We start from the raw sequence: 24,280 nt of genomic DNA, 5'->3' as shown, positions 1-24,280 counted from the left end.
AGAGAGTCTCCCGGGGTTCATCTCTTCCATACTGTTATCCGTACCATCTGCCTCTTCATCGCGCCGCGGTTATTCGCTTCCCATCCTTCCATCCTCGTGCCCTTTTTTACCATTTTTGCCGAATCCCGTCCGATCCAAAAAGTTCCATACAAGTAGAGCCTTGTTATTGCTGTCCTGGCCAGCTACAGTCCTTTCTATTCCTTTCTTTTCTCTCACCCAGTTGTCGTTGCTCTCCCCTCCCTCGTCGAGTTGATCTGGTAATGTTGTTCTCCGTCGGCAGAGCTACCTCATCACTCTCTGCAATCTCACGGACTCCTAGAACTTCCCTCGCTGTCAAGGTGTGTATATCTGTTGTCGAACCCGTTGACGTCAATTGTTGATCATGCGTGACAGGCATTTACAATGGCGCCGGCAAACAAGAGGAAGTCTTCCACCACAAAGCAATTCTGGGTGACCGAGGGTATGGCCATTCACCCCCCTCTAGAAGAACCACTGCTAAAGCAATGCCAGAATACCGAGAAGACAAGTCCAAAGGAGCCATGCTCCGGTTCGAGGACTCCCTCCCCCGACTCCCCGTTCCCTCCCTTGAAGAGACCTCCGCCCGATACCTCAAGAGTCTGCACCCACTGCTGTCCAAGGAGGAGTTCGCGGCCTCGCAAGAAGCCGTCGCCGCGTTCAATCAACCAGGTAGCCTGGGACAGAAGCTGCAGGACAGATTAATAGCAAAGGCGCAAGATCCCAAGGTCAAAAACTGGATCATAGACTGGTGGAACGAAGCAGCATACCTGGCTTACAAGGATCCTGTGGTTCCTTACGTCTCATACTTCTACTCATTCCGAGATGACCGAAGAAGGAGAAACCCTGCCAAGCGAGCCGCAGCCATCACCACTGCTGCCCTCGAGTTCAAGCGCCAGGTCGATGACAAGAGTCTGGAGCCCGAATATATGCGCAAGAAGCCCATGGCCATGAGCAGTTACGAATACATGTTCAACACCTCCAGAGTCGCCGCAGAGCCTGCCGACTACCCAGTACAATACCCGGCAGAAGGAAACGAGTACATCATTGTCATTCGAAACAACCAGTTCTTCAAGGTTCAGACGCACGTCAATGGAAAGCAGCTCAACACCTCCGAGTTTGAACAGCAATTCAACAAGGTCTATAGAAGCGCACAAATGTCCGACCCAATCGGTGCCCTCACCTCCCTACCACGAGACCAGGGTGCGAAAGCACGAGAGAACCTGCTCTCCGCATCCCCTGTCAACGCGGGGGTTCTGAAGGAGATCGAGGCCTCCTCCTTTGTTGTCTGCCTGGACTCCGCAACTCCCGTGACACTGGAGGAACGAGCACACGCCTACTGGCATGGTGATGGTTCCAACAGATGGTACGACAAGCCTCTTCAATTCATCGTCAACGACAACGGCACCGCAGGCTTCATGGGTGAACACAGTATGATGGATGGCACACCGACCCACCGACTCTGCGACACTGTCAACGCCTACATCGTCCACAACAAGCTCGACTTTGACGACCCGAGCGTTCGTTCTGACCTGTCCGACCCTACTCCTATTAAATTCGAGACAAACACCGCAGTTCTCGAAGACGTGGCCAGCGCACAAAACCAATTCCGCCAGACCATTGCTGCACATGACCTGCGCGTGCAAGCCTACCAGGCGTACGGAAAGGGCTTGATCAAAAAGTTCAAGTGCTCCCCCGATGCCTATGTTCAGATGGTCATTCAACTCGCCTACCACAAGATGTACGGCAAGAACAGACCCACCTACGAGTCGGCAGCCACGAGAAAATACCAGCTCGGACGAACAGAAACCACGAGAACCGTTTCGGACGAATCCGTCGCGTTTTGCGACGCCATGGCAGACGCCTCGATCTCCCGAGAAGAGACCGAGCGACTGTTCCGCGAGGCCGTCAAGGCCCACGTTCAATATACCGCCGATGCCAGCGACGGATACGGAGTGGACCGACACTTGTTTGGCCTCAAGAAACTCATCCAAGAAGGTGAAGAGGTGCCCGAACTCTTCAAAGACCCAGCATTCACGTACTCGTCGTCGTGGTACATCAGTTCGAGTCAGTTGAGTTCGGAATACTTCAACGGTTACGGATGGAGCCAGGTCATCGACCAAGGTTGGGGTATTGCTTATATGATCAATGAGAACAGGTATGCTATTGCCTCTAGTTTTGGGGAGATGCGGGAATATATGCTGACATGATGAAAACAGTATTCAATTCAACGTCGTCTCCAAGAAGCTCGGCTGCGAAAGAATGAGCTTCTACCTGAATGAAGCCGCCAACGATATCCGCGATATGCTCTTGCCGTCGTTGGAGCCACCAAAGGCCAAGCTATAAAAGGTCTGAAACAAAAGAGATCAGGACTTTTTTCATGTATGCTTACTTGCAGTGGCATTTGCATGGCATATAGATTAGGGGAAGGGGTGCATCGGCAGTCGAAGAGGAGGGGAGAGGGAAATGTACCATCATACCATTTCCGATTTCATTTGCCCGCGACCGAGGAAAGCAAGGACGGAAGAGGAATGGTCGTTCTCATTTTTTGCGCAAGGAGTTGCACGACGGCACGCTGGCTTGACCATATGCTCGGTTATAGTTATCGATATCGACGATATGAGTTGTTTATGGTCGGTCAGGTCATATTGTACATAGGCCTTCTGTTCCTAGACTTGACTCTTTCCTAGATTTCTACAAAGAGGAAAAGTTTGAACAAAAAAGGAAATTTCTAGGATACTGGTATTCTTCTCGCGTCGTCCTTTAGATCTTAACAAGGAGGTGCTGTCACTAGTGAAACGTACCGTTGTCTATTGACAGGATTATATCGATCTCTCTCTCTCTACTCCGCACAATATTTGCAACACGTGGGCGTCACGATCCGCCCCAAACTCGTCCACCGCGCATGAGCACGACTTCCTCCCTTCCCGAGGAGTCGTAACGAGGAACCACCGAGACGTCGTCGAGACCCAGATTGCGCGCCGCTTGGTTCCATAGAATTTGACGAACTCTGCCTCGTATTGGTAGTTGGGGGGTCGTATGTGTGTCACTGTCGCTGAGAATGTTGTCATCCGTCGATGTCTCGCTCGTCCCAACGTCAAGAGTAGGTGCCGAATCGCGAGTGGCTTCAGCCTCGGCATCAGTATCAGTGTCAGCGTCTGCATCCGAGGTTCTCCCCTCGGAGGGTTTGGATGTCCAACCTTCCACAGGCATCTCTGACACGGCTTGTTCTTTGGTACTGTTGTTGAATGATGCATTGGGTACTGTAACTTTCGCACCGGGTGGGGATGATGATGATTCGGTCGGACAATCCATTACTTCTTCCTCCATCATGATCCAACCCAAAGGTCTATTCGATCTTCTCATGCTCTCCATCACACCCTTTGTAGCTGGTCTCGTTCCTACCAAGATGCCAATGGTAGGGAAAGATGTGTTTGAACTCGTTGGGCTGTTACCATCGTTTCCATCTTCCCCCTTCGGGCCATTCGAAAACAAACTCTCAAACAGCGGTGCCAACCTCGCCGCTCGAACTGTCCCATCGAGTTCGCGGATGAGGTTGGGGCCGATCTTTGCATGTTTCCCCACGAGTCGCTTGCACTGCACGACGACACGAAACGTCTCGGTGTCGACAACGACGTTGTCGTCAGCGGGGTTTGTGTGTTCTTTCCAAGTCCCCGTGGTGGGTGAGAGGAGAGGTACGTGCCATTGTCCCACGAGATCAACACCTCGATCGCCTCGTCCTCCGACGCGGTGGAGGTCGAAACCGTAGGCTCGCAGCGTGGAGGCCGTGAGGTATTCGTAGACCGTGCCCGTGTAGACGGTGGAGGAGGGAGAGAGGCCCGTCCGAGCGGCGTGCGCGAGGAAAGTTTGGAGGGTAGAGTGAGACGAAGACGGAGCAGTGGAGGGAGACTGCGTCGGGGACCGCGGAGGCACCGGTGTGGAAGTTACGGTGGCATGCTGGTCATTGGTGGTGGTGTTGGACGAGGCCACGCCGGCATGTGTGGTAGAGCGGCGCGTCTTCAGGTCTTGGTTTTCATGTCGAGTAGAGGTGGTGGTGAACGAACGACCGCAGCGGATTGTGGTGAAGGAACAAAAACCAGAACCCTCACGGCGGTCTGCGCTCCTCAGAGACGTGCCACACTGAGACTGCGTCGAGTCATGGCAAGTTGTTCGCTGCTGTATCCGATTTCTCACTTCCTCCGCATTGCGACGAGACCCTCGTTCGCCGTGCAGGATCGGCTGCCGAGAAGCAACAAGAGTAGACGACGAGGCGGTCACACTGCGGTGGACAGGTCGCCCGCTGAAGAAGACGCCATGGGATGTTGATATATTACAGGCATGGCGAAACAGCATCAGCACCGAGGCAAGGACAGATAAGACCGGTCGAGACGATGCCCCGTAACATTTCACTGTAGGAACGCAAGAAGATCGATCACCTTTCGAAGACGCGAAATGCGGAGTTGGAAGAGTGACGGAACAAGGCTGAGATTGAAGTGGATTCTGGACGCCAAGACACGGCAAGGCTGTACTCGAAGACAACAACCAAAGGATTGACATGTGAAGACTGTTTCTCCTCCCAGTTCTTTTCAACTCGGAGATGCAGATCAATTTGATAGGTTCACATAGACTACATAAACGAATGACATTTCCCCCTTGAGGGAGTACCTGTCTGAAAATCCGGACACTATCCCCTCCTCCTAACCAACACAGAAGCCTCGGGCGGTACAGAAGTCGTGTTCATCTGGTTCGTCACCTTGTAAGTGTTTCTTTGAGTCGGATGTCAAACTTTGAGTGGTGGCAAAGGTGAATGCTACGAGGAGCTAAGCGACGAATCGCCACCGGACTCGAGAAAGGGTTCTAGAAGTAAAGCAAACCTCGTTGCCCTGTAACCGCGACCACGATCTTGAACTCTGTTTACTCCCTCCGTGGTCATATGTAGAACGACGTGACCTGTTTCTACTCGTTTACTCCGTAGAAAACGGTTCACAATGCCTGGTGGTTTCATGATCTTCTTGCCACGAAAAGTTCCAAACTCGATTACGAGAACTAGGTGCAAACTCAGTGCTGTACCATGTCTCTCTGATTCTCTGAGGGTTAAACCTTAGAAGCTAGATATGGAGAACCTGACCTCTCATCTCTCCGGTGGCGTCGGAGCAGCCATCTATGCTATGTATGGCTCTTGTTGTCAATCGATGCTAAGCGATGCTGTGCACAGTCCACCTCTCGGTTCTCTTGCAAATGCATGCTGTCTCCAATGACAGTTTTATTGAAGTCTAGGTAGCCACGTAACAGTTGCACCATGGGGTCCCTTACATAACCATTGACCTAGCCGGGCAACTTCTGGCGTTTCACAACGTCTCCATCGTTGTCATGGACGGAAATCATTGGTATCATTTGAGGGAGATGGCATCTTCCGCTGTTCAAATGCAGCGCTGTCGATGTATCCCTTCACGTTGTGAAATCGTAAAACACAGTTGGCCACCAATCACAACATGTGTCGTGTCGACTTTAGTTCCTTGAGGTGGGATTAACACCTCTGTAAAAGTTGGAAGGTCCGTTCGACCAAAACAACCATAACCCGGTGGTCCTGACGATGCCGGGGATGTTACTTCTCGCGATGAGCGAAGCAACGTGGTCCAATCACGAGGAGTCCCAGTCTTATTGAGCGATATGTCCCTCTCATTGCATCGAAATACGCCCTCGACGTGCCTTTGTCCTCGATCGCCAGGAACACACAGTCCACCTCACTCTAGACGTGCTCATCTTGTGAGTGGTCGTTATTTTGCCGACTCTGTGCGAGTATTCTCCCCGACTCTGTGAGAGTGTTCTCCAGTTCGCAATCAATCCTTTTTCAAATTCGAATCCAATCTCTTTCTAAACACCTTCCTCTCCACCTCGCGGATCTTTTCTTTCTCCTCCATCTCCCTCGTGATCTCACGCAACTTGATCTCCCGTTCCTCGAGTTTCTGTCTCAACATGTTGGCCGTCTCTTCGCGCAACCTTGCGACCTCTTCCTCCTTCGCCTTGACTCCCGCTTTCCCCTTGGCGTCCACCCCGCGCGCAGAATACACTTCCGCGCGGACCTTTTCGTAGCCGTACTTGACCAGTTCTTCGTCCGTGAAAGGTTGAAGGGTGATCGGGTTCAAATTCCAGACCGCGCTGGCGGGGATCTTGACCGCGGGTACAGAAGGGTGTATGGGCGCCGTGCGCGAGGGCGAGTCGAGAGGGACGGGGCCTCGTTGTTCAGCGCCGGCACCGGCACCGGCCGCGGGCGCGATCGTGGCAGTAGTCGGAGAAGTAGACATGACGACATCATTGTCGGCTTCGTGAATACTACTCGCTGCTGGGGTGGGTGCGGTCGATGTCCAGGTGCGATCTTGAGACAAATCCTTATTAACGTTGACATTCGACGTCAAGGATTGCGCTTTTGGAGGCAACGCTGATGCCACCGGCTCTGCCATATTGATTGAAGGACCATATGTGTAGCAGACTACACTGTGCTCTTTACAAGTCGACGTGAATAAGAGTCTCGGGTAGGTCAGGAAAGCGGATAATAGAAGACAAGTTTGGCCGCATGTCCGACCGTACTATATGTACGGAGGGGTTTTAAGCCATAATGCGCATCTATTCTGAGGGGTCTCTTTGACTTGTCTTTTTCGATTGTCCATTATTTTCTTGTCCGCTTGATACATTTATCCGTGACAAATGATATTTCAAGGATCTTATCCAAGCCATAAATTACAGCTTGAACGTTACAAATTCGCCGATCCCAGGGACGCCATTTGCAACTACGTAAACAACATACGGTCCAGGTGCAATCTTGACTCCTTTTGGCATGCAAGCCTTTACCTTCGTTTGACCGGTATTCGAGACCCGCCAGCCGCTATGCTCCAGATATATCATAACTTGTCCCATGTGTACAGAGTGAGTGACAAAGCCCCCAGAGTACAAAATGATATCCAGAGTTTCGAGTTTGCTCCTGATGATGAACTCGATTTCGAACGTGGAATTGGCAGTATATGTTCGATCCGATAGTTTGATGTCAGTAGGTCTGCTAGATGCATTTGCACCTCTCAGATACACTGGAGTGTATATCTCGACCCTGAAATCAGTGGGAAATGCCTTGGACTGGTCGCGAACATCGACTTGACTCATCGTTATCGGCATTTCGTTGGGGTTGCTTCTAGCAATGAGCACAGTCCCATCCAACAATAATAACGCAACCGAGTGATACAATCTTGGAATGACTGATCTTCCAGAGATCGACCAGTTGCCTCTTCTCGGGTTGTATATCAAAGCTTCAAGAGCTGGTTCAGTGGCTAAGCCAAATCCTTGTGCTCCTTGCTGACAACCGTTGAGCCAGAGGACTGTGCCGTCAAGAAGCAATACAGCTTCAACCATTCCTCGTGGTTCAGGCATAGCGGTTATCTGCCATCTTGGCTCCACGCTGAACGGCTTCAACCTACCACAGGTAGCATCACACCGACTATCAACAGCCTGTGCTTGTCCTCCACCACAGATCATGATCTCAGGTTCATAATTGTTTTCCATATGTAATGGAAGCATTACACTTCCGCCAGTGTTTGGATAGGTTCTGTGCATTCCAGGCAGATCAGGCATAGTTTTGATAGTACAGTTCGATGTGACGTTGAAGATCTCAGACGAACGATCCGCAAAGATGAACAATGAGCCGTCGTTCAGCAGGTGTAGGAACGGGTACATCTAGTACGGTTGGGTTTCGACGAGGATTTCCATTGGGATACTCTTCCCTTTACTGACCCTATCAGAACCAAGGATTTCGTATGTCGGATTGTTGTTGCTGTAATTACCCGGGTTCAAGCCATTGAGACTTCCAGCTGCAACAAATACATCTCCATTCGACAGAGTTTGTGCTGAGGCATACCATCGCTTGGAGCCCAATTTGTTCCCAGGTTCTATCCAGTTGTATGTCGAACTGTTTGATCCGATATAGCGGATCGCATCAAAGCCATCATCAACGGTAGGGTCAAGCCAGAGCAAAGGCGCATTGCCTCCAATGGTGACCAGTCTTCCGTCTGGAAGAAATGCTCCTCCGCAGCAAAATGGGTTTGTCGTGACAGATAGCGGGGACGACTGGTGACTTATCGGATCATATAGAGAGGAGTATGCGTAGCGTTTGTTCGGCAGGAGGAGTTCAGTGTAGTTTTCCACTTTGTCGAGAAATACGACTTTTCCATCCGGCGGGAGTACTGCTGCATGCATTGCCGGAACGCCAGAGGAGCCTGCAAGCTCGAAATAGTCGACGCTGACGTCCACATGCCGATCCCCATCATTGAATAATGCACTGGTAACAGGTGCAAGGCAATAGAAAAGGTATTCTAAGATGCGTAAGTTCATGCTGATTTCTGATATGTTGCCAATAATCCAGTCGCACAGAGGAGCAAATACAGTGTTATGAGGTCGGCCATACTTCGAGGCCTGCCGAGTTGATGTGTTCTCGAAAGGCAGGCACAACTCCATAGCCATCGATTCATCCAAGGAAGTAGCATGTCAAGAGCTGGCAACGGCATCTCAGACCAACGCGATGCGTCATCACTCTAGCCCATCGGTGCTCCAGATGGCCCAGAGCCCAGTTATGTCACCTACTCTGTCTTTCACTGTTTCGATAATGCACTGAGACTGCTTCGAATGTCTGCTTCGTTGTTTTACCCTGCCAAAGCCATCATGCACGATGACAATGCAGTCGAAACCGGACTCTAAAGTTCTTGACAACGTTTCATGACCACAGACTAAGCTCAGATTCTCTCCTGTTGGGCCACAAAAGGCAGAACCTAGCACAACGCCATGAGAAGACTTATGTGTGAGATCCAGATTTGCGTTCAAGCTTCCGGGGCCGTCAAACCCGATGGGGACATCGACTAACACCAATGCATTTACCGCTGGCCTGGATAATTGCACGATGCTTCGCATCAAAGCTGCCAGTAGTGCATTCGCATGGACAAGTCCACTTCGACGATATGTGGCAGTCACTGTTGGACTGAGACCTTGAAGCAGGACGATGTCATGGGTCTGTGTGGAGGCGGCTTCCTGCGTGGCATTCGGGGCTGGCTTTTTGGAACTCTGTATTTTTCCATACATTGCTTCGCTGACTTCGCCCACAGCCTCGACAAGTCCCGCGAAGTCAAAGTACTGTAACAGCTGAACACCCTTGAGCAACTCCATCGCGGTTGCGGAGTCGGACAACATTCTAGCAAGGTTGCCGTGGAGTAAGGGAATTGTCTGGGCTGTATGTGGCGCTACGATGTAGATCGTTGGGGAGATTGAATGCCCTAGCGGTGGTGAAACCGTTGAGGAGCTCGTTCTGAGGATCTGCGACAAATCTGGCCTGTTCAAAAGTGCCGCAGAGATGAGATTTAGTGACAGTGAGGCCTGTGCAAGATACACCAATGTCAGCTCACAGGACGAGCTACACGACATATATGAAGATGGAGTGCCTTTCTCAACAAGTTTATCCCAAGCTGAGCGCATCGTAAACTCACCTGTCCCAAGTGCTGACTTGGATCGTCCGCATCCCTCGACCCAATACCGACGACTCTTCCACCACGCCAAACCGCTCTGAATCGAGTGTCCAGACCTCGAATCCAGATACCTGTCCTCTTATTGGCTTCGAGAGTTATCGAGGTCGATGAGTCTTCTGGCTTGCGCCCCGTTCCCAGGTCAAGGAGTGTCAAAGCCTTGATGGGTTCAAGAGAGTATCCTCCAGCGTCTGTTGACGGCGCCATTGTTGAATGAGGGCTTGTTCAGTCCGAGACATCTTTCTCAAGTTTCGGGATCTGTCAGTCAGTAACTGATAATCCTTCAAATGTGCCGTATCTGGACCGGCTTCTGTTGTCAGTGGGGATAGAAGCGCAAAATGCCCATTGACGTCTGATGTTGAACGTTGCCGTGTCTGATCCTGGAACGGAATTTCTATTCTCCGCAACGAGGCTGAAGGTGCTGAAGTATTTGATATGAAGTGGCAGGCAAGACAGAATCGACTGTGACACAGAATACGACTTTGAACGACAAGTATATATCTCGTTCATTTTATCTACCATCAGTTCTATACTATGATTCATGAACAAGTCCAAGTGTTCCAAACCAAATAAAGAGCACACACGCAGCCCCGAACTTCATAATCATCGCTCAAAATACTACGACACCAAGCTTGAAAAGATCAAGGAAAAAAGGTACACATGATGCTCCAAACCCATGGTGTACAATGCTCGTATGATAAGAACTAGAATTACATTTATCCTCATATCTTCTGTATGTGAACCAAGTTATTAGTAAGGAGGTCTGATCTGGCGACTGGTTCGATTGTCTGTAGGTCCCTCCTCACGTTCTTCCGTGGCGGAGGGGATTTCGGCCAATAAGGAGTTCAAGTCAAATCGTCCATTCACTGAACCGATGGTCGGGCTGGCACCTTTCCGACTTGTGGGGCGCGAAGACTTTAGGATGCTCTGTTTTCCTGCTGCAGACGATGTCGAATATGTACCACTGGTGGCACGCTTCGACTGAGGAGTTGCGTCGTGTTCCTGTGACAAAGATGAGGTTTTTCCGAGATGAGGCTCATCAGTGCGGGCGGGAGATATATCGCGAGGCCATGTCCCAGGGAGGTTCAGTGACGAAGGAATCTTGGGCACAGGCGGGATGTCTATGTCGTTGCGAAGCCCAGGGTCAGTCGCAGGAAGCGTTACGGCATTGTGTACACTTCCATCCCTATCTCCCTCGGTTTTGGTAGATGTAGACGTTGGTGGTCGTGGACCGCCCGAAACCTGATTGACAGAGTTACTGAGTCCACCTCCAGTCCTCACATCAAGAAACGACGGATTCCTGTCATCCGCCTCGTCCCAACTGACCATACTGCTGGTCATACTGCTCCGTGTACTTCGTCGTGACCCGGTGAGCGGCTTTCTCAAGGGGCTCTGTCGTCGTCCCCCGGCGGCGTAGCCAGAGAGGGCTCTCTTGAGATCTGTCACCCTCATGGTAGAATCTCGGCTCGATGTCGTAGGGACTCGGGTGGGGGACCCGTTGGCGCTGGGCCTTCGCGCTTTTGTCAGGGTGCCTAGGCCACTTGCCAGGCCATATGTCGGGGTAGTACTGCCATTGGCGTTGACTGGGGACTCCTGGCCACTGACGGAACCGTGATTGCGTGCTCCATTTACGCCGAGATGATACCTGGGAAGGGAAGAACCACCTGTTCTTGATCCTGTCATGGATGTGGCGCTTTCCTTCTCGACGGCTGCAATACATGCTTCTCTACTCCAGCCAGCGGCCATTTCTTCCTTGACTTTTTCGGGTAGTTGCTCCTCTTTGGAAGGCTTAGACACTGGGGCAGCGCCGTAGCCATAGCCAAAACCGAGAGTTGGAACGGAAAAGACACGGCCTGGTGATGATGGTGCAGAGCTCGGGGGGGTCAACAGAGACTTGTCGTAAGACGTTGCGATCTCATTGACTAACTCAGTCACTGACAGGAACGGTTTCAACGTGTCGACGCTTTCTTCGGAGTATTGCGGCTGTTTCTCGTCCAAAGAGGAGTTGTTGCGTATTTCATCAATGCCCGCAGCTGGATATTTGACCTTCTCACACCAGATGCTCAACCGTTTTCTGCGAGAGATTTCACCATTGATTTCATAGCCAACAGGACTCATCTCAAAGTCAAACTTTGACGCCAGAGTCCATAGATAGCTCTGAACAACGCTGGCAACATTGACCCTTCCAGTGGCCGAAATGACCTCCCCATTCAAGGCAGTCTCCTGAAGCCTCAACATCATAGGTAGACCGCTCCGCACCGAGTTCACCCCGAGCCGGTCTACCAACTTTGTCAGCAGAAGATGAAGGAGGAGAAGATTGGCTTCGTCTTCAGCATCGTCCAGAATACTGTCATAAATGGCCAGGTGCAGAAAGGTCACGAAGGTCGATCTATTAGGCTTTGGTTCCTTCCGCGAGGCGCCAGAAACGGCTCGTTTTGCCAGGTTTTCGCTTACTCCTTGCTTCTTGTTCGGAGTATGTTTTCGTGAGCCGTTCTTTGGTAGCAACGTATCGGATTTGTTGGTCTCCAGCTTCAGCCAAGTCAACAAGCCTTCGACATAAGCAAAGCGGACCTCCTTCTCCTCGTCCTTGAGAAGCCATTGCGTACCCTCCCAAACCTGCACACCCACCCGTGCACGCGCTTCTATCGGGCCACCGGTGACGCTCCTCTTACTATTGGCGCGGATTAAAATGGCTTGGATGACTTGTAGGGCCGCCACTCTGGCCGTTGTGAATGAGAAAAAGGACGAGGTGTTTGGATCTTCGTGGACACTTGCTGATTCAGCTATCGCTTTTGTAGCTGCGGCTGGATCGTCGATTGCAGCGGCTATCGTCGGAACCTCCGATTGAGGTGAAGGCTTCAAACGGGCTAAGATAGCAGTGATCATGTCACTGATCTGGTCGGTATAGTAAATGTGGTTGGACAGAGAAGCGATGCATTTTTGCAGCCTCACCAAAAGCTCCTTGCGGGTGGGCGATGCAGCAAGTTCGACCTTGGAAGGTGTTCGATCGAGCTCAGTAGCTGTCAGGACCGTGCTCGGGTCAAAGGCTTCTCTTGTTTCTCTAGAAAACCCCATGGTGTCATTCGGATGGGATGCCCTGATACGCGGGTTAGGACCGCCTAGTTGTAACAAGAGCAGCATGTGTTGAATGAATCCAAGCAAGACATCCATAACGCTCAGTCCAATCAGGTTAACGGACGAGCTTAGGAGCCAGTCGATCATGGTGGCCAGAACCAGTTGCTTCTCGAGCAAATTTTCCGCAACAGGCGTTCGAACTAGAGTTTCCATGGCTGTGATCAAGATGATGAAACGATCTTGCACGGGTGTCCAACGCGCGATGGCTTCAAAAAGTGAAGTAGCCCAGGTACCCTGGCCTACGATCTCTGGATTCGGTCGAGGCGGGTTTTTTGAAGCGATAAACTTCAGCGTCAAAGCGGTGGCCAACCTCGTCTGTCCTCTGGTGCTGCCAATACCTATTGAAAAGATTTGCTTTAGGCATCGTAATGCCAACGCTCTAACCTCTTCTTCGGCCACCTTGTCTGCACCAGCCGTAGTCTCAACAGCCGTAGCCGGATCACCATCGGTCGTGTCCACCGTTGTGACAGTGGACAAGCTGATCCTTCGCCTTCTCGCTATTTCGTCCTCGAACTTCTCCGACGTCCTCGCTCTCTCTTGTAGGTGTGACAAAATATCTTCGGCCTCCAGCGACATGTTCTCGAGGATGACAGGCATGACCAGGTTCAGCTGCTGACTGGAATCCGTAGCCAGGGCATCTGAAGCCACTACGGCTCGTATAGCTCGTAAACCGACTGTCCGCCATCTTAGGGATAAAGGTATGGAATCAGCGTTTCTCCTGCCAGCCGGTTTCTGCTTTTCTGCGTAACCGGCATACAGCTGCACAATAGACAAGTATTGTTGCGCACGTTGCTGGTCGGCCGTCAGTGAGGCAGAATCGACATGTTTACAGTACGCCTCGAACGTCGGCACCGTCTCTTCCACCATGTTGATGTCCTTTGAGCGCAGAACGGTCCCCAGGATGGTTAGAACGGAGGCGGAGTATAGGGACAGGTCGCGGGGGGCTTTTTCAATGATGGCGGTAAGGATTTGCAGCGTGACTTGAACATTGCTGGGCGTGGGTTAGTAGAAACTCGACTGGGTGAGTCGGTCTGCTTACCCGAGTCTTCCTTTCCAGACATCGTGGGCGTTTTTCTTTTCCAAGAATGCGCCCACCTTTTGCAGCTTACTTCGGCGTGTGCTTGCATAGTATAGGAGGTAGCTCAGCTCGGAAGAGTTCGGTTTGACTTCCTGCACGGTTTTCTGGTATTGCGGATAGCATTTGAGAACCAGAACTTGGTGCTTAGGCCGGCACTTTTGGCTCGCGCTATGGAGAGGGTGAAGAAGAGAACTCATGGCGACGGATGATGAGGGAAACGAGGAGAGGTGCCGTCATATGCGGGAAGGACGGCTATGGACGTTGTCGCAACATCGTCGTCAACTTCTTTCAAGTGACGCGTCCAGAAAGTATCGAGGGGGCACAGTTGGGGAATCTGGCCAACTTGCAGAGGATAGAAGTCCCCTTGGGAGCTGGTAAGAGGGTCTTTTTCTCTCGTGTAGGATGCCAATCTTGGAACAGCTGCAGGATGACGAGGGAAGGCAGGAAGATGGGAACGTGGGTTGAGAAACTGGTGAAATCCCGCTCGTTGACCAGTGATTTGATGCGATTGATCGAGAAGTATTTGGCGTGGAAGAGTCCAAGCATGAGCCAGAACCTGAACCTGAACCTGCGCGTGAACCGGGGGCCGGAGCGAGAGCCCTTTACGAATACGAGCTACGGAGTATTATTGGGGGTTCGGATCCAAATGTCTCCGACTCTTCCAAGGCATTACATTACACCAGATGGATGATGTCCATACGGAGTAATCAGAATCTGATCTCAACAACTTTTCTTGTCGACCACGAGGGCCTACGAACATTCAATAACATACATACTACGGAGTAATCTCATTGCCCAATAACTTGCCAATTTCCTTGGCAATAGCAAGCGTTCTCTCCTCGCTGAGTCTTCTGCCCACAATCTGTACGGCAACTGGAGCCCCGTGATACGCTTCCGGGTCATCTGCAATGCATCATCAGCCACAGCTTCTTATCAGCTATCGATCAGGACTGGTGACTTACACTCGGCTTGTACAATTCCATCAATGTCAGACAACGGTTTGAAGTCAGTCAGCTTCTTGTCCTTCGCCTTGTCTGCAAATGTCACCGGCACGACCACACTGGTCCAGTCGAGAAGGTTTATGGCGCTGGCGTAGCCATAATACTTGAACTGGTTATGGCGAATGGCTGCTGTAGGCGTGATCGGAGCGATGAAAGCATCGATTTCCTTGCCCAGCTCTGCTTCACGTAGCCTCCACTGCTCAAGATATTCGCCTTGCCATGCCCATTTCTGACGTTGCACTTCCCAGATTTCGTTCATGTCCATCTTCGGCAGCGATGGATTAATGAGATCTTGGAAATTAGGGATGGCTGGTTCTCCAGACTCCTTGAGATCCGAGAAGACATCCTGCTCGAAAAAATTAGCCCAGACCCCACTTGAGGATATCTCTGACTGACAAAGCCTCCGTCCGAAGCATATATCTTGTTGATCAAGTCAACACCAAAGTCATGTTTGTACGGCTTCCATGGCACAACAGTGTGACCTTTGTTTTTCAGTGCAGACACGACCATCTCCACCCCACGAAGGATAGGAGGATGTGGAAGTACCTATTGATGGTCAACAACGTCTCTTTCATGTCGGCCCAGATACTAACATTTCCATCGCAATTATAGAATCCCAGAGTCAAACCTCCACTCGAGATTTTGGTTTCAATGATATCCTCTTCTGCCTGTCTCCAAGGCATTGGGATAACCTTTGAATCATACTTCCAGGGCTCCTCGTGAAGAACGGAGGTCACAAAGAGTTTCAGGTCTACCACAATCGTCAGCCTTTTCATGAGCATCACAGAAGGGGCTGTTTACCGGGAACTGAGTGGGCCAGTGGTCCAACGACACTATGCACAGTCTCTTGACCTTCCATGCTATTGGCCATCTTCGCGTACGGCATTCGACCATGGCTAGGCCGAATTCCATACAGATAGTTGAATGCAGATGGGACACGAATCGAGCCACCTGTGAAACGCATCAGTAACGCTGATCTTCTTGATACGCGGCTTGTCTCTCACCAATATCCGTTCCCACGCCGATGATGCCGCCTCGGAAGCCAATGTTGGCGCCTTCACCTCCAGAACTGCCGCCACATGACCAATTTTTGTTACGAGGATTGAGTGTCCTTCCGATGATGTTGTTCACTGTCTCGCAGACCATCAGACTTTGTGGGACACTCGTCTTGATGTAGAATACCGCTCCGGCCTTGCGGAGCAACGCTGTCAGCACGGAATCCTCTCGATCGAATTTGCCAAGCCAAGCAACGTAACCCATCGACGTCTCGAGCCCCTTGACTCTGAGCTGGTCTTTCAAGGAGATTGGCAAGCCATGTAGAGGACCGACTGGCTTCTTGTGCTCCTCGTAATACTTGTCCAGCTCTTTGGCCTGGGCGAGAGCCATTTCTGGGAAGAACTCCAGAGCAAGATTAAGCTGGTTATTTTTTCGTCAGTGCTGATACTTCTTTGCGAAAACGACAAAACACGAGGACACCTTGTCGTTACTCACGGCTTGATGTGCCAGAGCGGCACGTTTGCAAAAGGCCAACGTCACATCCACAGACTTCAACTGTCCTGCAGCCAGTTTCGACACGAGGTCGACCCCCGATGAATTGGTAATGTTGAGCTCATCGGCAGTCAATAGGCCACTGCTGGCTGGTATGTCCATGAATGAACCATCCTGATCCTTGACTTGGACCCGCCATTCTTTTGGGATCGATTCTTCGATGCGTTTCCTCTTATCGGCAGCGATCTCTTCCCAACCCATGGTGATGATTTTGGCACGCAATGTGATACTTATACTGTAAAGAGAAGATCTTTTTGAAGAGGTCTCACGAGTTCCTAACGGTGCATATGCTGGTGTGCTTCTCAAAGAACTCCTCCTTGTTCCTTACAGATTGACACATATACCCTACCTATACCTTGTACACAACATGTCCTGATCAAACACCCTACCCCGCTCCGATAAAAAGTCCATAGGTGCTGATAAAAGGACATCTCCACCAGCACCACGGACGAGATATCCTTGTCATCCTTTTGTCCTTTTGGCTTTTTATAAATTATTCCTTCTTTTGGCAGGTCAGTATTTCCGACATTGTCTTACATTCTTTTTTTCGCTAATTGACTCTTTATCGATTTACGCAACGACCATTACCAGACCGATCTCATCTTCTTACGCTGAATGTCATACCGTCTTTGCGATATGTGTGAGGACGCTCATGTGCACGTAAGAGGATGTGGCCACTACTACGACCCGGACATACGAAGAAGCCAACAAGCCATCCAAAACAATGCGACATGTCCACCTCCACGTGAACGCGTCCGATATCCAGATGAAGATCATGACGGAGAATGTAAAAGTTGCGGCGGTCATTCGCCGCCCTGACTCTGACTGTATGTCGGCCATCATCACCGTGTCAAGGGTATGTTGGCTGAATACCAACCTTGAGGTTGACTGTAGCCAAAGATACAATCGTCGTGAAATAAGTGCTAGGACGCTGCCCTACTTGTACGGGGCCACGATCGTGTCGATGAAGCAGGGACATGTTTTCCCGCCGCGAAGTTTTGCATCGGCTTTACTCTGAAATTTTGAGCTGTAGTTTACAGTGGGACGGAAGTAACACCTGACCCCTGATGAGAGAACGATAGGTCGTAGATCGTCCGGAGGTATTCCCTGGAGAGGAGTTCTCGAGTCTAGGGAAACTCCGAGAAAGGGACTGACCCCCCACCCCCCCGGTGACGTCTTGTGTAACCTCGGCGGGCTACCCTCACCCAACCTCTCCGTACGGTAACCGACGCATTCTGTCCTCCTTTCTCGCCACGGTGCTCATATGGCGCAATGTCCGAACGGGTGTGCCCAGAAGGTGAACTGCGAGTTGCCCTTCGCTATCAGACCCTCGACGTACCCACGCAACCCACCGAGCGTGCCAAAAAGGTCGCAAATGACTTTGCAATTCGTCACCTGGGGAGGCCGTTCACTTATACCACCGACTTCATACACCTTCCCTCCGACTTCGACACCTCGGAGCGCAAGAACGTATGGGTTCTCTGTGACTTCAACATCCGACGGCGGCTCGACCGAGTCGAAGAGGTCCCTCTGCAAAGTTGGAAAGTGACATACAAGGCCGCGCGACAGCCGGGGCCCCTTCCTCGCGCCATCTCGTCGAACCTGAAGGAAGACTAAATCTTCCCCCTTTTTTTTACTGTTTCTACAAACAGCAACTTCAGAACTTATATTTCGCATCCCACGAAACATTTCACAAATCAATATCCGTGGGGAGGCAGAGAGAATGAATGGCGATCCCGTCTGACCCAACCACAAACCGAGCCCATGTCAGAAGAGGCCGTTTCGGTATGATAAAATTTACGCACCCAAATTGCCCAACTGTCAATTCGGATGGTGGCGCAGATGTGAGTGATTCAATGTTGACTTGGTCACGAGCGCTCATGGTACGGGTTTGAGCTTTTGTCTCTCTCTCTCTCTCGGCGGATCCCATCATCTAACTAACTAGACCCCTTTGCCAGGGACGGAATTTATTGGAGGACGCGGAGCATTTGTACCAGCATTGAGAAAAGGACGAATTACTCATACCATGGAGGTTTCCAGGTCGGGAATATAACTTCGCTATAACGATACAGTCCGAGTAAGGATGCTGAGACTACCAGCGCGTGCAGGAACCAATGGATTCCCCACCCAGTCTACGACTCTATGATGTTACCATCATGAATTTTGACTACGTGCAAAGCCCGAGGACAAGTGGTACTCTAAGCGCATTGCCTCGACAGTATCCAGACAAGGCACGGCATGATTACCATGGGTCCCCTTCACTTTGGACGAGATCGGTACGAGCAAATGCCAGAACGAACAAGACCACCCCTGCGCCACACGAAATCTATCAAAATCGTGGATCGGAAGAGATGATGAAGAGAATATCTTGCATTTTCTGTATGTCTTCCAGAAAGCCCGGTTACCGACAGCAGTTGTGGTTCAATTGTTCACCTTTGTGGTGTAAACGATAAGCAATCACCACGTCTTGGATCCTTCCATACGCCTTTCATTGGATCAAAATCTCGTCTTTTCTCTTCAGCTCAACAGTAAATCATTCCAGACCATCAGCGTATCTCTGACTTGCCGAAAGTCTCGTCATTTCAATCACCAGTCGTCCAGATATCTCTTTGGCACATTCAGAGTCTCTAGGTTCCGGTCCCTGACAACTCATTTAGATGATTTCGGCTGTTGCGGTCCGAACCGGTCCTCATGAGGTAGATGTCTGGCCGTTGTTGGGTCTGCTGTAGGTGCTCCTGATGAAAAAAAACTTCTGGCCTTTTAAAGAATACTCTTTCAACAATTCCCAGTTCATCAGGAGGAACGAATTCAGTGTAAACATAATTGCCGTCTGTGGCCATTTCCCTCTTGATCTGCCAGTCTTGCAATAGGCAATTGTTTTGGATGAGACCATCTTCAGCTGCCTTCCAACTTGGTTCCAACAGGCAAATATGTCTCCACATCTTGTCGGCGTCGCCATCATTCAACGGATCAATGCCTTCGGGCAATTCTTCGAAGTCGAGTCGATGTGCCGTTGCGATTGCGATCTCTTCCAGAGACTTGAAAAGACCATTGTACTTGAGTAAGATGCGCCGGAGGACCCTCAAGTGACGAGAATTGTGACTAGTGCCGAAGGGCAGGGCCCCATCAGTATAATATATCAGCTTGCGAATGTTATGCAACTTGTATGCTGGCAAATGCTCCAGAAATTCTTCTTCGAAATCTTTCACGTTGGCCCCCCGCCAAACTTTGCTGTGCATTCTGAACGTCATCTCGCGAAAGAACATAGGTGAGCATTCGATTGACACTCGGCGAGAGAGCATCAACAGTGAATCTCTGGTCTTGCGCACAGCCTCGCACTCTGGGTTACTGAAGTAGCGGTAGATCTCTGTTCTTATTTCGAGAGGTAGGGTGAGGAAGGTTGGACCGGACTGGCCTGGCATCTCTTCGTCGTCAGATTCGAGCTCAGGTAGTTCTGATTGGTATTCAGAGTCCTCGGAAGCCAATATGAAAGGATGAGCTTCGAGTGCAACGTCTGGGTGTGGCGAAGAACAAACGTAAATTTGATCTCCTTCAATGTCATGGATATGTTGTTGTGTGGTGTTCTCAAGGACGGTGCTGTCGGTCGGCACTACCGTGCTTCTTTCGTCAGGTGAGGGATTCATAAGGTATTGGTTGTCCTGCGCGCAGGAGTGAGAGCCAAGTCGACTTGAGGATGAAGTGAGATGGTGTGTTGACAAGACGAAATCAGAAACGCACAGAGATAATCAGAACGAGGCAGAAATACATGGCCATCTTTTGGCGTGCAGTGAAGTGAAGTTTCGCACTTATGAGTTGCTGCCTGCAGAAGGAATTCAGAAAGACTTTGCACCTTTCACGAGAGTTTGGGAAGGCAACCTCGTTCACACTTTCCACCATTTGCCCTCATTCTTTTCTTCCAAGACAGAAAGAATGCCACTGACATCCCAAAACTCGCCCATTGTCCATTTCAACGGGTTTGTATACAGGGTTCAACCACGACCACCTACTCGGCTCCTCATTGCCAATAAATACAGGCCCCCCAAGTGATAACAACAACCTCCGAGTATCAAACTCGTCGCACTACCGTCCCTCCCTCGTGGCAGCATCGAAACCCCTACGACGTCGTCGCTTCTGCCGACTGCTTCTTGCTACTCTCCTGTCTCGCAATAAAGTCATTCAGGTACGCACTGTCGACCCATTCGATTATGTCGTCGATCAAATCCCCGGTCTCGTTCATTGTCAAGATCCAATGGTAATCGTTCTCGTAGGGGCCCGCGTCCGTCTCCGCGTGGCACTGCAGGTGCAAAAAGACTTTGCGTTTTTCGACGTCGACCATGGTTTCTTTCTCGTCGGCGACGAACAACTTGAAGTTTCGAAAGACGCCGAGCATGGGACCCATAAACTCCACGAATTGGGTGTTGTTCAAGTGCATGTCTCCGTGAGATTTGGGACCAGTGTGGTGGATGCAAGTCGGACTTCGGACGGCGAGGATGGCGTCCATTGTAAAAACTTTGTACGCGTCGAAGAACCTGTCGACCGTGGCCAGGAGTTGGGCACGCGTTGGTGGTGGCATTGTTTTGCAACTTTTCAAAGACCGAAAGAATATCGCTACTCTCGGTTGGAATGATCAATCAAGATCAATGAATCGTGTGATCAAATTGGGATATATACTACTGAATGAATAACAGATGTATTTGACTTGGGATTTATTAAAGAGCGGAGTCACAAAGACCTTGTGTCGAACACAACTCCAGACGAGGAAGTGTGCGGTCCATGCGATCATTTTATATATTGTGGTGGCGGGTGCACACGGAGTTATAACCACACGATTAGAAAGACCGACCATCGGCGATAATACACTACCTATACGGCCCAGAGCCGAGTACCAATAGGGATGTCTCAAAATACAACTTGACCGTAACGAGTCACTCCGTAAGAATCCCCAAGAAAATGTTTCTTGGTGAGTAGGAAAAGAAAGAAAAGCAAGTCCTCGATTCAGTGAGGGGTTGTTGGGCAACCCGAAAAGGGGCATTATGGGGGTTGGAGGCAGGGACTACGAGGCTGGCCAATCATGGTTCACCAGACATTGGTTCTGGTTCAGAATACCACAAAAGCTTCATGTTTTAAAAGTGAGATGTACTGTACAGTGAAAACAGAGAATGACTGGTCCCCTGCGTCATGTTTCCTCTCGCATCAAGCCGACCGAGCACCACCATCTTTAGAACCTCGAAATGTCCCGACCAAACACTCTGACCGCCAACCACTGGATGGGAACGAGGAATTTGTTCCTCCAGCTCAAGGTCATGGTCAAGTACGCACCTCTCCAGACCAGAAAGGCGATCCACCCTTTCAAGCCCTTCGTGACACCCTCTCGGTCTGTATTGGGTCCCTGTAGAACGGCCTTCGCGCCTCCGACGTAGGTGAACACGCCGAGGTTTCTGAACGTGAAGCCTTTTGCCTCGCCGAATTCCTCGGCGGTGTCGAACTTGTTCAACATCTTACCCAACCACAGGGCCTCTTGGTTCGCAACTTGCGCCGTGGCGGGCAATGGACCAGAGATCAACTTGGCCGTGTCTCCCAAGGCAAAGACATCCTTCATGTACGCTTTGGCGGCGGTCGCTTTTTTCGCCTCACCACCACCACGTCCTTCACCGTCACCGGCAGTTTGTGTGTTCAGGTTCACTCGAAAATGATCGTCAACCAACAACACGCCGGTCTTGGGATCTCGCGTGATCATCCACTGCTGTTCAGTCGGATTCTCCATGTCCTCTCCAGCACCTTCCCGAGGGGTCGTCATCACGGCACTTTGAACGGGATATTTGCGGACGTTGTGCAACGCCTTTGCGACCATGGGGTTGTTCATGTTGCCCGTGCTCCACACGCACATGCCAATCCCCACGTCCCCTTCCTCCTTTGTCCGAATCGTATACACTCTCCCTTTCGGTTGCCTGTCTTGGTTCTGTCTCGCCTCCTCGTCGTCGGGGAACCCGCGCCGGAGCTCTTCGACGTGGTGACTCGTTTTGATGTCGATGTTCTGCCGCTTGTATTGCTTCACGGCGTAATCGGCCAGGGCGGCGTCGAACATGGGCAACACTTTCGGGGCCACATCGTACAGGCTGATCCGGATGTACTTCATCAACCCGGGGTGGATCTTGGACAGGTCCTGGCGGATGAGATCGGACAGGCAAGCCGCGAACTCCATCCCGGTGGGGCCCCCGCCGACGATGGCGAAATGCAAAAGACACCGTTTGGTCTCCTCGGGGATGTTGGGAAGACGGGCCAGTTCGAAAAGTTCCAGGATCCGTTTACGGATGGCCCTCGCGTCTCCCACGTCCTTTTGGAAGTACGCGTTCTCTCGGACCCCTGGAGTCCCAAACGTCTGACTGTACGTCCCGACCGCGATGACGAGTTTGTCGTAGTTGATGGGGAACGTGGGCACCTGATGTTTCCCCGTCCCGCCGAGTCGGAACGACGGCTGCTTTGGTGATGATTTATCAAAGTCTGACTCTCGAAAAAATCCCACGGGCGTCTTTTGTTCGTTGTGCTCGCGCGGGCCCGTCAGGGCGTGGCCGACGTCAGGGTCCAACACGGACGGTTCCACCGTGACGGTCTTGTTTGAAAAGTCCAGGTCGTCGGCCCAGGCTTGGATGTAATCGACCGAAGATTCACGCCCGCGCACCGATTCCAGGACGTTGCGTGGTTCGAGGGTACCGACGGCCGAGTCGTTCAACAACGGAGTGAAGACAAAGTACGAACGGGGAGAAACCACGAGGACACGATATTTTTTGGGGTCGAGGCGATGTGCCAAAACAAAACCTGGATGTAAGTTATAATAAATGAGCATGTAAGTTCCTTTTCAAGAGTACAGAAACGCACTTGAAGAACGGGGGGAAAAAAGGGGGGGGGGAATAGAGGAGAGGGAAAAAACACACCAGCCCATCCACTACCCAATATCACAACTTTCTCTCTCTTGTCGTCTTTGTCAACACCTCCTTCGTTTTCTGGTTGTGTGACGGCGTTCGTGTCCGCGGCAGTAAAATATTGTCTCACGCCCACAGTCACGGTTTGAGGTCGGATAAGTCTAGAACCGACACTCGTACTCGCACCAGGGACCCGTGTCGGTGTCGATTGAGATCTAATGTGACTGACGTCCACTGTTGTGATTCCAGACCCGCTGGGACGATGACGATGATGGGAGTGGTGGTGGTGACGACGACCACAATAACAATCTTCTTGTTGTTGTTGTAAAACAACACTCATTCTCCAACCACCAGCAGCAGCAGCAACAGCCACCGGTTTGGTCCTTTTTGTAGATTGATAAATTGACGATACCATGCGACCGCCACGGAGGATCTTCTGCGAGTCCATATCATAGATGAACAAGTTGGTAACTCGTACGGAGTCCGGTGTATACAGCGTATACGGAGTTCAAATGTCAAAGATGATACAAAAGGTATTCTCAAATCATCATACAGTTTAATGTACTAGGTATACATTGAGATATACAAAAAGACCGGCTGGAAGGTATCAAAAAAAGAACCAAATGAATCCGTATTACCCTAGATGAGTGTGCTCTTGGTATTCAAAGCCCAGTTACATCAGATCTCGGATTTCGGGAACCCAATCATACATACATACTTGGCCCAGTAGACTAACTATTTGGTGAGGGACTCCGTACGTGAGTCAGACTTTTTTTTCCCCTTAGGTACCTAGGATCCGATCGTTCTCAATAAAAAAGAGTCCTCGTGATGTTATCGGGGCGGAGGAGAGGACAAGTTTCTTCGTAAGTTTCTCGGCCGGATGGATATTGCCGCCGTCGCCGCTACTACTTTTTGGCTGTGGATGATACAGTATTATCCCCTGCACAAGACACAAAAAATGACGCGAAAGGCATTGATTGGCATGTCATCATGTCCAGTTGTCAGATTGACGATGATCCCGCGGCCCGC

At 50.9% G+C, this 24,280-nt stretch overlaps 9 protein-coding genes across 10 annotated transcripts; 2 read left to right on the top strand and 7 right to left on the bottom strand.

The window, feature by feature from the left end:
* Positions 1 to 21: 21 nt before the first annotated feature.
* Positions 22 to 2,772, top strand: PV06_03858 (uncharacterized protein). The gene is made up of 4 exons (XM_016404678.1): positions 22 to 338; positions 394 to 460; positions 511 to 2,173; positions 2,235 to 2,772. Exons 1-4 carry the CDS (start codon positions 261 to 263, stop codon positions 2,359 to 2,361), a joined length of 1,935 nt encoding a protein of 644 aa, XP_016265683.1. The 5' UTR covers positions 22 to 260; the 3' UTR covers positions 2,362 to 2,772.
* Positions 2,745 to 4,452, bottom strand: PV06_03857 (uncharacterized protein). Its single transcript, XM_016404677.1, has one exon. It carries the CDS (start codon positions 4,366 to 4,368, stop codon positions 2,890 to 2,892), a length of 1,479 nt encoding a protein of 492 aa, XP_016265682.1. The 5' UTR covers positions 4,369 to 4,452; the 3' UTR covers positions 2,745 to 2,889.
* A 567-nt stretch (positions 4,453 to 5,019) lies between these two features.
* Positions 5,020 to 6,516, bottom strand: PV06_03856 (uncharacterized protein). Its single transcript, XM_016404676.1, has one exon. It carries the CDS (start codon positions 6,474 to 6,476, stop codon positions 5,856 to 5,858), a length of 621 nt encoding a protein of 206 aa, XP_016265681.1. The 5' UTR covers positions 6,477 to 6,516; the 3' UTR covers positions 5,020 to 5,855.
* A 237-nt stretch (positions 6,517 to 6,753) lies between these two features.
* Positions 6,754 to 7,737, bottom strand: PV06_03855 (uncharacterized protein; the record flags this gene model as incomplete). The annotated part of the gene is made up of 1 exon (XM_016404675.1): positions 6,754 to 7,737. One exon carries the CDS (start codon positions 7,735 to 7,737, stop codon positions 6,754 to 6,756), a length of 984 nt encoding a protein of 327 aa, XP_016265680.1.
* Positions 7,738 to 8,520, bottom strand: PV06_03854 (uncharacterized protein; the record flags this gene model as incomplete). Its single annotated transcript, XM_016404674.1, has 1 exon — positions 7,738 to 8,520. The coding sequence occupies one exon, from the start codon at positions 8,518 to 8,520 to the stop codon at positions 7,738 to 7,740; it is 783 nt and encodes a 260-aa protein (XP_016265679.1).
* Positions 8,521 to 8,586: 66 nt separating this feature from the next.
* Positions 8,587 to 9,880, bottom strand: PV06_03853 (uncharacterized protein; the record flags this gene model as incomplete). The annotated part of the gene is made up of 2 exons (XM_016404673.1): positions 9,534 to 9,880; positions 8,587 to 9,423 (listed from the first exon to the last, which is right to left on the bottom strand). The coding sequence occupies exons 1-2, from the start codon at positions 9,774 to 9,776 to the stop codon at positions 8,587 to 8,589; spliced, it is 1,080 nt and encodes a 359-aa protein (XP_016265678.1). The 5' UTR covers positions 9,777 to 9,880.
* A 159-nt stretch (positions 9,881 to 10,039) lies between these two features.
* Positions 10,040 to 14,325, bottom strand: PV06_03852 (uncharacterized protein). The gene is made up of 2 exons (XM_016404672.1): positions 13,744 to 14,325; positions 10,040 to 13,695 (listed from the first exon to the last, which is right to left on the bottom strand). Exons 1-2 carry the CDS (start codon positions 13,977 to 13,979, stop codon positions 10,320 to 10,322), a joined length of 3,612 nt encoding a protein of 1,203 aa, XP_016265677.1. The 5' UTR covers positions 13,980 to 14,325; the 3' UTR covers positions 10,040 to 10,319.
* Positions 14,326 to 17,603: 3,278 nt separating this feature from the next.
* PV06_03851 (uncharacterized protein) lies at positions 17,604 to 17,948 on the top strand (the record flags this gene model as incomplete). The annotated part of the gene is made up of 1 exon (XM_016404671.1): positions 17,604 to 17,948. One exon carries the CDS (start codon positions 17,604 to 17,606, stop codon positions 17,946 to 17,948), a length of 345 nt encoding a protein of 114 aa, XP_016265676.1.
* A 3,349-nt stretch (positions 17,949 to 21,297) lies between these two features.
* On the bottom strand, positions 21,298 to 23,999 carry PV06_03850. 2 transcript variants are annotated; one of them, XM_016404669.1, is made up of 2 exons: positions 23,264 to 23,999; positions 21,298 to 23,147 (listed from the first exon to the last, which is right to left on the bottom strand). In XM_016404669.1, exons 1-2 carry the CDS (start codon positions 23,697 to 23,699, stop codon positions 21,550 to 21,552), a joined length of 2,034 nt encoding a protein of 677 aa, XP_016265674.1. In that variant the 5' UTR covers positions 23,700 to 23,999; the 3' UTR covers positions 21,298 to 21,549. The 2 variants fall into 2 exon arrangements, with proteins under 2 accessions (XP_016265674.1, XP_016265675.1); XM_016404670.1 differs by having other exon boundaries at positions 21,298 to 23,999.
* Positions 24,000 to 24,280: the final 281 nt, after the last annotated feature.

Source organism: Exophiala oligosperma (genome assembly GCF_000835515.1).
Source record: "Exophiala oligosperma strain CBS 72588 unplaced genomic scaffold supercont1.3, whole genome shotgun sequence".
Taxonomy (NCBI): Eukaryota; Fungi; Ascomycota; class Eurotiomycetes; order Chaetothyriales; family Herpotrichiellaceae; genus Exophiala; species Exophiala oligosperma.
The sequence above is the reverse complement of the archived record's forward strand: the minus strand, read 5'-3'. Positions and strand labels throughout refer to the sequence as shown.